The sequence below is a fragment of the Chiloscyllium plagiosum genome, chromosome 32 (genome assembly GCF_004010195.1).
Source record: "Chiloscyllium plagiosum isolate BGI_BamShark_2017 chromosome 32, ASM401019v2, whole genome shotgun sequence".
NCBI lineage: Eukaryota > Metazoa > Chordata > Chondrichthyes > Orectolobiformes > Hemiscylliidae > Chiloscyllium > Chiloscyllium plagiosum.
This window is the reverse complement of record NC_057741.1, coordinates 32,414,443-32,427,628: the sequence shown is the minus strand read 5'-3', so window position 1 is coordinate 32,427,628 and position 13,186 is coordinate 32,414,443. Positions and strand designations below refer to the sequence as shown.

Here is a 13,186-nt window from a genome sequence, read left to right as displayed (position 1 = left end):
CCCCCTGCATTCTCCATGGCTAATCCACCTAACCCTTACACCTTTGGACTGTGGGAGAAAACTGGAGCACCCATAAGAAACACATGCCGACCCAAGAGAATGTGCAAACCTGTGTCTCTGGCACTGTGAGGCAGCAGTGCGAACCATTGAGCCACCATGCTGGATTTTAGTCCTTAAATGTTGAGATGTTGTTGCATATATTCTAATTTAAGAAGGAGCAATTTGGAAAATCCTCAAATTATTTCAATTCTCAATGCTGCTGAGGGCGATGGTTTCTCTGTGGAATACAGAGTTCATGTTAGTCAAGGTGTATCACTTGTGCTGAGAGGTAGTAAGTTTGAGAAAGCAATAGTGACAAGGAATTCTTTAAGTGGGGCAGGGGGTGGCAGTCAGCATGTGAATCAGATTAATGCCAAGAGTATGGGGTTTGATCACCTTTCCAGCTGAGGCACACTTGAGTCCTGACGACTCAGCACACTCGTAGTAAGATATCATGGCACTATGACACTTCAAGAAAACAAAAACAACAAGGATTTGCCTTTTGGTAGAGAACTGGTAGATGTTAAATTACTAAATGTTTCTTTTTGGAAGGGATGGGTAGAGAGAATCTGAATATAAATACTGAAAACGAAGTTCAGAATCAGCAAAGTCAATGTCACTAACTGAGTTAAACACCGAGAATTCTTTACTTTTGGGTCTAAATTAGATGCTGAATTAATTGAGTGTCTAAAATTTTGTGATTTGGAGGTGCTGGTGTTGGGCTGGGGTGTACAATGGTAAAAATCACACAACGCCAGGCTATAGTCCAACAGGTTTATTTGGAAACACTAGCTTTCGAAGCGCTGCTCCTTCATCAGGTGGTTGTGGAGGACAAGATCATAGGACACAGAATTTATAACAAAAGTTTACAGTGTGATGTAACTGAAATTATATATTGAAAAAGACCTGGATTGTTTGTTAAGTCTCCCATCTTTTAGAATGATCATGTTGGTTTCAGTTCTTTCATATGTAAGTCCCAGAACTTTCTTAAAGTTACATTCTCAAGTGCACTTTAACAATAGATGCCATGTTGGCCCAGATAATGCATTGAAAGTGTGAGGTGCCCTGTGTGAGGCTGTCTGTGCCCCAATGTTCAGACTGTTCTAATCTAAAGAAGGGATTAATAGAATTTTGGTTTTTTGATCAAAATAAAACAGAATCAAATCCTAGCTGGGCTACATTCAATGTGATAGAATCAGTTTGTAGTGCTAGAAATGTTGGTTGTGATATAATGCTTTTGTACTGAAACAGTTGGCTTATTGAAACAGTACAAAAACATTAGAATATGGGAAATTGGAGAAGGAATTGGCTGTTTAGCCTCTAAAGCCTATTCTGCTATTCATTTAGATCCTGATTGATCTACTTCAGTGCCATTTTCCCACATTAACTCCATATCCCCTGATGTTGTTCATATCTAGAAGACTAAACTTTTTCTATCATGAACATGCTCAACGACCATATTCCCAAGACCTCCTGGCGTAGAGAATTTTAAACATTCATCATCCTCTGAGTGAAGAAATTATTTTATATCTGCGTCCTAAATGGACTATCTAATATTCTAACATTATCTCTCAACTTCTCAATTTGTTGAGATCTCATTGATGGGTTCTATTGATGCAATAGCCCACTGGACTATTAGGGGGAAAGAAAGAACTCATTTTGGTCAACATACTTGGATATTTCATTTGTTAAAGCTGTCGCTTTCTCTGTGGACCCGGCCTTGTCCACTGTGCAGGAAAAATATACAGAGAGAAAATTAAAGAATCTCACCTGTCTTCAAGGCATTTTCATCCAGTAGCTTTTCATCACAGGTAGGACCACCAAATGGGGGACGGCAAGCACATACAAAGCCTTTTCTTTGGTTAATACATGTTCCACCATTCTGGCATGGGCTACTATTACAGCTGGTGGATTCCACTGCAAATACAGATGCCAAGAATCAATATAAAATAGCTGAGAATTTTACAGTACTCTCTCTTCAGCACAAGAACATTTTGGGAGCCTTTGGCCACCCCAAAATGAGCTGTGTTTGTCTGATTGGATGAACCTTGTCCTCTGAAGTCGCCATCAACTTAATTGAATCTGCCAATCATCAGCCCCTACCATTGCTATGTATCAACTTTCACTTTTTCAAATAAAACAATAAACGTCAAGGAAAGGATTCAGAAAAGATTTACAAGGATGTTCCAGGGTTGGAGGATTTGAGCTAGAGGGAGAGGTTGAATAGGCTAGGGCTGTTTTCCCTGGAGCGTCAGAGGCTGAGGGGTGACCTTCTAGAGATTTATGAAATCATGAGGGGCATAGATAGGATAAATAGACAAGATCTTTTCCCTGGGTTGGGGGAGTCCAGAACTAGAGGGCATATGGTGAGAGGGGAAAGATATAAAAGAGGCTTAAGGGGCAACTTTTTCACACAGAGCGAGGTGCATGTGTGGAATGGGCTGCCAGAAGAAGTGATGGAGCTGGTACAATTGCAACATTTAAAAGGCATCTGGATGGGTATGTGAATAGGAAGGGTTTGGAGGGATATGGGCCAAGTGCTGGCAGGTGGGACTAAATTGGGTTGGGATATCTGGTCGGCATGGACGAGTTGGACTGAAGGGTCTGTTTCTATGCTGTACATCTCTATGACTATGATTCTAATTGTAAACCCAATGGACTAAAACCTGATTTTTGAACTTGTCCAGCCCAGTCCAACACTGGCACTTCTACATCATTAGTATGTACTCAATGGCTATGTGTGCCATGGATGGGAAACATCAGTTAATATGATAGCAGAGTGTAGCTGTTAGCAAGTTTGTGAGAAGATTATTTCAAGATGATGTTTATCAAAACTGTTGCAGCATCCCCTATGCACATCCACTCATTGTCCAGTGACTCTTTACTTTTGAAATGTTCATGCTTATATCCAAGTTCCACCACAGACTCATCCCTCCCTATTTCTGTAAACTTCTTAAGTAATCTCTGAGCTCCTCCAGTTCTGGAATCATTCTCATCCCAATACTCATCCTGGAATATAAGCTCTGAAATTCCCTTCCTAAATCTTTCCAGCCATTTATCTCCTTTCCTCCAAACCTGATTACCTTGATTTTGGACACTCATCCAATTATTTATTTAATATGTGGCTCAATGGCAAATTTTGCTTGATGAAGCTTTTCTGAAGTGCCTAGGGGAACTTTATTATATGAAATATGCTATGAAAATATATGTTGTTGTTTTGTGGAACACCTAAGTTGCAAATCTTCCATACTCTAATGTCACGCAACATTAGCCACTGCTTCGGTAGAAACACAGAAAATAGGAGCAGGAGTAGGAGATTTGACCCAATGAGCCTGATCTGCCATTCAATATGATGATGTATGATCCTCTATCTCAACACCATACTTGCACTCTTTCCCCAAAACCCTTCATACCCTTAGCTTTTAGAAACCTACTTATTTCTTTCTCAATTATAATCAGTGATCTCCACAGCCTTCTGTGATACAGAATTCCATAGAGGCGGCACGGTGGCTCAGTGGTTAGCAATGCTACCTCACAGTGCTAGGGACCCGGGTTCAATTCCCGCCTCGGGCAACTGTCTGTGTGGAGTTTGCACATTCTCCCCGTGTCTGTGTGGGTCCCCTTCGGGTGCTCTGGTTTCCTCCCACAGTCCAAAGATGTGCAGGTTAGGTGAATTGGCCATACTAAATTGCCCATAGTGCTAGGCGTAGGGGAATGGGTCTGGTTGGGTTGCTCTTCAGAGGATCGGTGTGGACTTGTTGGGCTGAAGGGCCTGTTTCCACACTGTAGGGAATCTAATCTAATTATGGATGGCTCAGTGGTTAGCACTGCTGCCTCACAGTGCCAGGGTCCTGGGTTTGATTCCCGCCTGTCTGTGTGGAGATTGCTCATTCTCCCCGTATCTGCGTGGGTTTCCTCCAGGTGCTCTGGTTTCCTCCCACAATTCAAAGATGTGCAGATCAGGCGAATTGGCCATGCTAAAATTGCCCACAGTGTTGGGTGGTTAGTTAGGGGTAAATATAGGGTAGGGGAATGGGTTTGGGTGGGTTTCTCTTCAGAGGGGCGGTGTGGACTTGTTGGGCTAAAGGGCCTGTTTCCATACTGTAGAAAATCTAATCCAATCTAATTTAAAAATAAAAGATTTACCAGCCTGCGAACAAAGACATTTCTCCTTATCCCAGTCTGAAATGTCCTGCCATGTAGCCTAAATCCACAACCCCCTTTCCTTGGCAGCATCATCCATTTTGTCATGAAATCATACCTTTGCTCTCAAATCGTAACATCTTTCCCTGTGTTCTTAAAAACATTTTAAAAGAAGTTTAACTTCCTTTCATTTCTGAAAAGTGGACATCAGCTTGTAATTTTCACTCACGTTCTCTCTGCACAGTTGCTGCTTGACTTGATGGGTATTTCAAGCGCACTGTTCTAGCTTCAGATTTGTTGCGAACATCTTGCTGACTTTGTGAACATCTGGAGTGGTGTTCTATAGCGGTGTTCAAATCCCAGCATGGTAACTGAGAGGATTTAGGTTCAGTTAATTGATAAATTTGGAATTAAAGTCTTGTTTCACTAATAAAGGCCATGAGCCCACTGAATTGTTGTAAAAATCTATTTGATTCACAAATGGCCCTTAGAAGAGGCAATGTGTCTAAGTTACTGCAGAGCCATGGAAACGTGTGTTATCTAACTCCTCTCTTAAGCACCAAGGAAGAAAACATCATGGACAGCAGCAGCTGAAGGAGGCAACTCACCATTATCTTCACAAGGGCAAGAGAGGAAGAGGCTAAAAATTTTGGCCTTTCCAGTGATGCTTACAATCCAAGAACAATTGAAGAAGAAATGCTTTTGCTTGAAAATTTCAAGCAAATTTTGAAAAGTAAAAGTGGAATTAAAAAGCCACAAAACCAACAGACTGTTGCAAACAACTGACTGCTTCACAAATATTCAGCTAATGTGTGACTCAAATTTTACTGCTTGAGTCCAGCAGTTCAAGAAGGCGGCCCAGTACCAGCAGCTAAGGGCAGCTATGGTTAAAAATGAATTCAGATATTGCAAACAATGTTCAGACGTAAAGAACGAGCTGTTATAACATTTGCCTATATTCAGCCAGGATGACCCCATCGTCTATGCTTAAGCTACCACTCTTCACTGAATGCTTGAACAGTCACTTTATTGATAAGGAAACCTGATTCCAGAGGTAATTATAATGGGAGGAGGCTTATGTGGAATGGAACTGCCAAAATAAGTGAGTTGGACTGCATGGTAAGTTATGTGCTATAGATTCAGCGTTGTTCTGGGGAATAATTATGTTCCTGTTTACAAAGTTCTTCAAGGCCTCATTTATTAAATTTCTGAAACTTATTTTAATGCTATACTTTCTGCACTATTGGTGGCATTGTCTTCAGCCATTAAATGGAAATTTATTTTAAGCCTTCCTACCTTGTCATATCCCTTCCAATCTTTTAAACCCACCCTCGTACCTTGACATGCGATTATACTGTTACTCACATCACCTAACTCACTTTTTTCCTGTTTACTAACATCGAAACTCTGACTTCTAATAAACTCTGTCAAGTTCTGTGGCATCTACAGCAGAGAAGAAGAAAGAAAGACTTGCATTTAAACAACAGCTTTCATTACTTACAGGTGTAACTAAATGCTTTACAAATAATGAAGTACTTTTGAAGTGCAGCCACTACTTAATGGAAGAATTGTGGCACCCAATTTGTACATAATAAGCTCCTACTAAAAATAGTACAATAATAGCCCAGACGAGCAGATGTTAGTGATTTTGAATATTGATAAGGACCCATGCCAAGTGATCTTTCAAATCCACCTGAGACAAGTCCTTAGTTCAACATCTTGTCTGAAAAATAGCACCACCAAAAATAGCATCACTCCCTTAGTACTTCCTCAGTCTTGATTTCAGTGCTCCAGGCCTTGAGTGGAACATGATTCCACAGCCTTTGAACTCTAAGACAAGCCATAGCCCACAAAAGGACAGAGAGACAGGTTGCCTTCCTTAAGAATCATATTGTTCCTCCACATTATGTTTCTCCTGGTGTGAAGTACTATCATTAACAAATCCACTGTTACCTTCACTGCCAACATGCATCCCTTCCCTGAAGACACTACCACCCATCTCCCTTCTCCAGCCTCCATCACACCCTGAGAGGACAGCACAAGCAAATTTGGAACAACCTGTTGTCCTTAATTGAACATGAAAGGCAGAGGCAACCAATTGTGATTGTGCCTCCAAGAAGATTGGGCCTGAGTGTGCACTGCAGAACTTGCAGAATTAGGACCCAAAAATGATTCCGAGCCTGAAGCCAATCTAGCACCTGATTATTTCATTCTTTGTATTTATACTCCACAGATCAGTACTAGCTGCAAATATGATCAATACTGAGCACATTGTATTGAAACCATTTATACCAGCTGCCTTTCTCTTAGAGAGAGTTACAGGTGACAATTTATTACCACAATTATAATTTGACAAGGCTTTAATACTAAGGTTGCTGCAATATCGAGAAGCTCTTCAGTATCTCTCCTGTGATGGATCAGTGTGCTAACATCTGGATTCAAAGGAAGGTCAGTTCTTTACAAACTTCACACAATAACATTGCATTGCCAGCTTCTAATAACATTGCAGCTGTGATTTCAAGGAGGATACATGACAGTCAATCCATCTCATAGGGAGAATTGAGAGCAGGTAAGTGTTCTTTTCCTCCCACCCATTCCCCTTGAAAAAGATTTGCAAACAGAGCTGTCAGACAGAAAGAAGGAGAAATGAAAGCAGTCTGATAGATTTTTATCTTTGCTGCCTGGGTGGTAATCTAGCAGAGCAGATTGCCCACCTTTTGGAGAACACACCCAATTATCATCGCACTGATTGCATGCTTGATCAGAAGAATACACACAAGTCAGTGTCAGCTTAGCCTTTAATGGACATTGTAGATGGTAAAATAGTGTGGGCACTTTCAACCAATATCTTGCAATTGTTTGCACTGATAATACCTGTCAAGGCCTCAGGTTTCCATTTACTGAGGCTCAGAACCCTGGAATTTCTTTCCAAACTTCTCTTTGTTCCTTTGAGTCTCAGTTTAATACTTGGACTTATGCTTTTGGTCACCAATCCCAGAGTCTGTTCCCTTGACTCTGCATTAATTTTTTACCTAATTATGCTGCTGTGCTTAGTTTGTTAAATGTGTTATATTAATGCAACTTGTTGACATTACTGGAAATAAATGCCCCCTTTCTAAGTTTCTTTTTAAAAAAGAAACAACACAGTTTGTTTAACATTACAAAATCTCGTCCAACCAGAGAAACAGGAAGTGTGGTCTTCATAGGAACACAAGGAGGTCATGTAGCTTCTTTAACATGTTCCCCTGTTCAATGAAATCATGGCTGATTTTTGACTCAATTGCTTGTACCTCCATTTGCTCCACATCCTTTAAATAACAAAACACTATCAGCCTCTGTTTTAAAATTAACAACTGATTTTGCCTCCAGCCAGAGACACCCAATCTGCTGAAACTGGTTCTCCCAATCTAACTGTTGCTGCTCTTAAAATCTTGCAAACTTTGGTCAAATCATCACTTAACCTTGAAAGTTTCAGTGAACACAACTCCAGTTTGAATAATACTTTTTCGAAGTTTAACTGGAGGCATCCAGATATCATTGTGGTGAAAATACACTGCACTCCCTCTAAGGAAATATGGCTTTCCTAATGTGGGGTGCCTAGAACTGCACACAGTGATTCCAACCATGGTCATCCCAGGGCTTTGTTTAGATAAATGAGTGACTTCTATAACTTTTAATCTAATTTTCTGTATCCATAAAGGTTAGTGTTACATCAGCCTCATTTCTTTGCATCTTGGACACACTGCCCATGACCGTTTCAACCAAGGATACTGATAATTACATCTAATTCCCTTTTCCTGTACTAACCTATTTTATGAATCATTCACCCGAGACTGCTGGTGAATTGAGACGTTTTCATGAGATCACTTAGCAGGACTTTGTATTATTCAGACAATGTATGTGTGTGCTTCTTTTAAGGCATTTGTTACAGACTGCATTTCAATCACTCCCACTTTTCTGATAGCAAGTACAATTCTTAGCTGTACATTATCTTAAAGGGAACTGCCTGCTGTTTGACACTAATGCTGTTTGCACAGCAAATGAATGACTCTGCCTGAATGCAAGGATAATGTTAAGGTTGATTTCTTGCACACGCAGTCAATAAGAGAATTTTCTTCAATTAGGAAATTTCATTGGGTAAGCAGTTCTGGGACCCTGGGTTCAAATCCTGCCACGGCAGATGGTTGAATTTGAATCCAATAAATATCTGGAATTAAGAATCTAATGATAACCATTAATCCATTTTCGATTGTCAAAAAACTCATCTGGGTCACTAATGCCCTTTAGGGAAGTCAACTATCATCCTTACCTGGTCTGGCCTACATGGGACTCCAGACCCACAGCAATGTGGTTGACTTTTAACTGCCCTCTGGGCAATTAGGGTTGGGCAATAAATGCTGCCTAGCTAGCGATGCCCTCATCCCATGAATGAATAACCAAAACAGTATACACTTGAGGGAAATATGTGGTGGATTTTGTGAGTTTCTGCTCTTTGTGTGTGCATCAAACTATTTCAGTTTCAGGTCTTTATAGACCAGAATAAGGAAACACAAATACTGCAAGACAGAATATTTCTGACATTACAAAATATCATCTTTTGGGTGAGACGTTAAACCATGTATCTGCCTACCATCTCAGGTGGATGGAAAAACTGCCATGACACTATTTGAAGAGGAGTACTCCTGTCTATCCTCACTACATTTTACCCATTAACCCCAAAATCATTAAAACTGATGGTGTCCACCAATTGGCTGCCACATTTCCCACATTACAGCAGTGATTATAGTTCCAGAGTGCTTTAATGCTGTAAAGCACTTCAGATTGTGAAAGATACCATATAAATGCTTGTCCCTCTCTAAAGTATCATTCATTGTGACGTATTTGTAAAGAAAATTGTTTGAGTTCACCCGTCATCTTACATGTATTTTGGTAATATTCTTTCAAGTCTAATTGAACCTTGGAACACTGCTTGATCAAACAGCTTGCCTTTCATCATTCCTGCCATTATACTTCAGCTGGATGTATATTATAACAATTGGCAAGAGGCTGGTAATATCCCAGTTTCCCTTCTCTTTCCTCACTTTCAAATCCCTCAAAGGCTTTGCCCTCCTCACTTCAGTAGTCTTCTCCAATTCTACAACCTCCCAAGTTTTTGTACACCTCCAATTCTGAGTGGTGGGAATGGGTAGTGAGGGAGGGGTCTAGTTCAGGATCTAATTACAGAACTACAGGTTCCTCCACTGCATCTCCAGAAGAAGGAGATTGCCTTGGGAAGAATACAGCATACTTTTGCTGGATTGTCCATCTGTGCTCCTGTCTTCCTTGCCAAGAGTTAGGCTACATGGATTTCCATTACATTTTGTCTGTGCTTGTGGGTGAAGTAATGCAGTGGTTCAATTATTGCCTTCTGCAGGATGCCTGACCAGAAAACTCTCCCTTCAGCCATCAAATGATTTACAGATGGAAATTCGACCTGCTTGGCCACATTACAAATCACCTTCCATGGTCAACAAGACTAGTGACATTTGGAAATCCCCATCCCAAAATGTTGCTGATGTTGCAGGTCAGCTGAAAACACCAGAGCTGAGATTGATAGAATTTTGTCAGATGGAGGTAGTCAGGGATCAGAACCAAAGCAGGTTGATGATTAAAGTGTACTGTTCGATGAGATGGAAATGTGTCTGCTTAGGTTCCAGAGCCCTGGTCTTAATGTACATTGAGAATTTTGGTTTACTGGGAGGATGAGTTTCATCCTCAACAAGCTTGCTCTGGTTTTCTGTCAGAGGACAAGAAACATTGGTCCCCCAAAGAAACTTCCTCTAATGCTCAAGCATTCCACCTTCTGGGTAGTCAGAGAAAATCATTAGTGGTGTTCAAGACTGTATTGACAGACTGGGATACTCTGTTGAAGAAGGATAGATATAGAGTCATAGAGATGTAAAGCACGGAAACAGACTCTTTGGTCCAACTCATCCATGGCGACCAGATATACCAAACTAATCTAGTCCCAATAACGAGAGTCCAAGGCAGTATATTCCTTTTGAGGTGATGGGAAAGTCTGGCAGGTTTGGTTAAGGAAAAGAAGGAAGATATGTCAGGTATGGACAGCAGGGATCGAGTGAATCCTTAGAAAAGTATATAGGCAGTAGGAATATACTTAAGAGGAAAATCAGAGGGCTAAAAAGGGACATGAGATAGCTTTGGTAAATCGGATTAAGGAGAATCCAAAGGGTTTTTACAAATATATTAAGTTCAAAAGGGTAACTAGGGGGCGAATAGGGCCCCTCAAAGATCAGCAAGGCAGTCTTTGTGTGGAGCCACAGGAAATGGGGGAAATACTAAAAGTGTATTTTGCATCAGTTTTTACTGTGGAAAAGGACATGGAAGATATAGAATGTGGGGAAATAGATGGTGACATCTTGAAAAATGTCCATATTACAGAGGAGGAGGTGATGGATGTCTTGAAATGCATAAAAGTGGATAAATCCCCAGGATCTGATCAAGTGTACCCAAGATCTCTGTGGGCAGTTAGGGAAGTGATTGCTGAGCCCCTTTCTGAAATAGTTGTATCATCGATAGTCACAGGTGAGGTGCCAGAAGACTGGAGGTTGGCTAACGTAGTACCATTATTTAAGAAAGGTGGTAAGGACAAGCCAGCGAACTATAGACTGGTGATCCTGATGTCAGTGGTGGGCAAGTTGTTGGAGGGAATCCTAAGGGACAGGATTTATACATATTTGGAAAGTCAAGAACTGATTAGGAATAGTCAACATGGCATGGCAAATCATGTCTCATGAACTTGATTGAGTTTTTTGAAAAAGTAACAAAGAAGATGGATGAGGGCAGAGTGGTGGACATGATCTACATAGACTTCAGTAAGGCATTTGACAAAGTTTCCCCTAGGACACTGATTAGCAATGTTAAATCTCATGGAATACAGGGAGAACAAGCCATTTGGATACAGAACTGGTTCGAAGCTAGAAGACAGAGGGTGGTGGTGCAGGATTGTTTTTCAGACTGGATGCCTGTGACCAGTGGAGTGCCACAAGGTGCTGGGTACACTACTTTTCATCATTTCTATAAATGATTTGGATATGAACATAGGAGGTATAGTTAGTAAGTTGCAGATGACACCAAAATTGGAGGTGTAGTGGACAGCAAAGAAGGTTACCTCAGATGACAATGGGATCTTGATCAGATGGGCCAATGGGCTGAGGAGTGGCAGCTGGAGTTTAATTTAGCTAAATGTGAGGTGCTGTATTTTGGGAAAGCAAATCTTAGTAGGACTTATACACTTAATGGTAAGGTCCTAGAGAATGTTGCTGAACAAAGAGACCTTGGAGTGCAGGTTCATAGCTTCTTGAAAGTAGAGTCGCAGGTTGATAGGATAGTGAAGAAGGTGTTTGGTATGCTTTCCTTTATTGGTTAGAGCATTGAGTATGGGAGTTGGGAGGTCATATTGTGGCTGTACAGGACATTGGTTAGGCCACTTTTGGAATATTGCATGCAATTCTGGTTTCCATCCTATTGGAAGGATGTTGTGAAACATGAAAGGGTTCAGAAAAGATTTATAAGGATGTTGCCAGGGTTGGAGGATTTGAGCTATAGAGAGAGGCTGAATAGGCTGGGTCTGTTTTCCCTGGAGCATCAGAGGCTGAGGGGGTGACCTTAAAGGTTTATAAAATCATGAGAGGCATGGACACAGTAAATGGACAAAGTATTTTCCCTGGAGTGATGGAGTCCAGAACTAGAGGGCATAGGTTTAGGGTGAGAGGCAAAAGCTATAAAAGAGAGCTAAGGAGCAACTTTTTCATGCAGAGGGTGGTGCGTATATGGAATGAGCTGCCAGAGAAAGTGGTGAAGGCATCTAGATGGGTATAAGAATAGAAAGGATTTAGAGCAATATGGGCCAAGTGCTGGTTAATTATTCTTTTATTTTGAGTCACTATATTGAGCAGGATGCCTTTGGGAGTGGTGGATACATTCTTCTATGCCAGAAGGAACAGGGGTCAGTGAAATTCACTCTAAATGAAGAAAAATAAGGCTTAGTTTCACAAACAGAAGGGTGCTTGTGGTGCACTGGTAGTGTTTAAGTCCCATCTTCTCCAGGCATCATATCTCTGCACAGGTTGACTTAAAACATCCAGAATAGCAGGATCTTGTGGCACTGTGGCAGTGTATCTGCCTCTGGTCAGAAGATCTGGGTTAAGCTCCACCTGTGTTCAAACAGGTTGATTGAAAATACTGAGGGCTCTCAGGGCACTGTGGTAGTGTCCCTGCATCTACGTTTTAAGTCTCACCTGCTTCAGTGGCATGTCATAGCACATCTGAACAGGTTTATTAAAATATATTGACTTATTAGAGGTCAATGCAATGCCTAGTTTCAAATAAAGTGAACAATAATGGGGAGATCCAAGCATGACTTTAAATTTGTTCTTGTTAACTGTTAATTGACAGCCAGCTACATCTCTGGGGTCTGGTAGGTTTAAGACCCACAGCTAAGCCTGTAGTCAGAGGAGGATGGACAATAATTTGGATAGGGTTAAGCAACCTAGCTAACTGCAGCCACAGAATGAATGTAGAATCAAAAGAAGCTCACCTACTTATCATAGCTCCACTTCAATGCAATTTAAAAGAGAAATACCTGAAGGCTTTCTTCCACAAGGAATGATTGTGGACATACAGAACAGACAATAGGACGGTGAACCTATCAACAAAGACGGCATACTCAAACTACTGAACCTGTACATTCAACAACCAAATATATGAACAAATCAACAGCACACCCATGGGCTCACCCATCTCTGGACTCATAGCAGAAGCGGTAATGCAAAGATTAGAACAAAAGCCTTACCGCAAATTCAACCCAAACTCTGGGTCAGATATGTGGATGACACCTTTGTAATCATTAAAAACACAGAAACACACTGGATCATCAACGCAACACTCACAGGAATCCGATTCACTAGAGAGGAAGAAAAGGACAACCAACTCCCATTCCTAG

At 41.1% G+C, this 13,186-nt stretch overlaps 1 protein-coding gene across 4 annotated transcripts in view; it reads right to left on the bottom strand.

Moving 5' to 3' along the window:
• The window catches only part of LOC122539489 (multimerin-1-like), a 64,164-nt gene that overhangs the window by 5,273 nt on the left and 45,705 nt on the right, over positions 1–13,186 (bottom strand). For all 4 annotated transcript variants that reach the window (XM_043674387.1, XM_043674388.1, XM_043674389.1 and 1 more), the window contains one exon: positions 1,810–1,956. In XM_043674387.1, the coding sequence (XP_043530322.1) occupies positions 1,810–1,956 (147 nt within the window). The remainder of the gene's footprint in view (positions 1–1,809; positions 1,957–13,186) is intronic.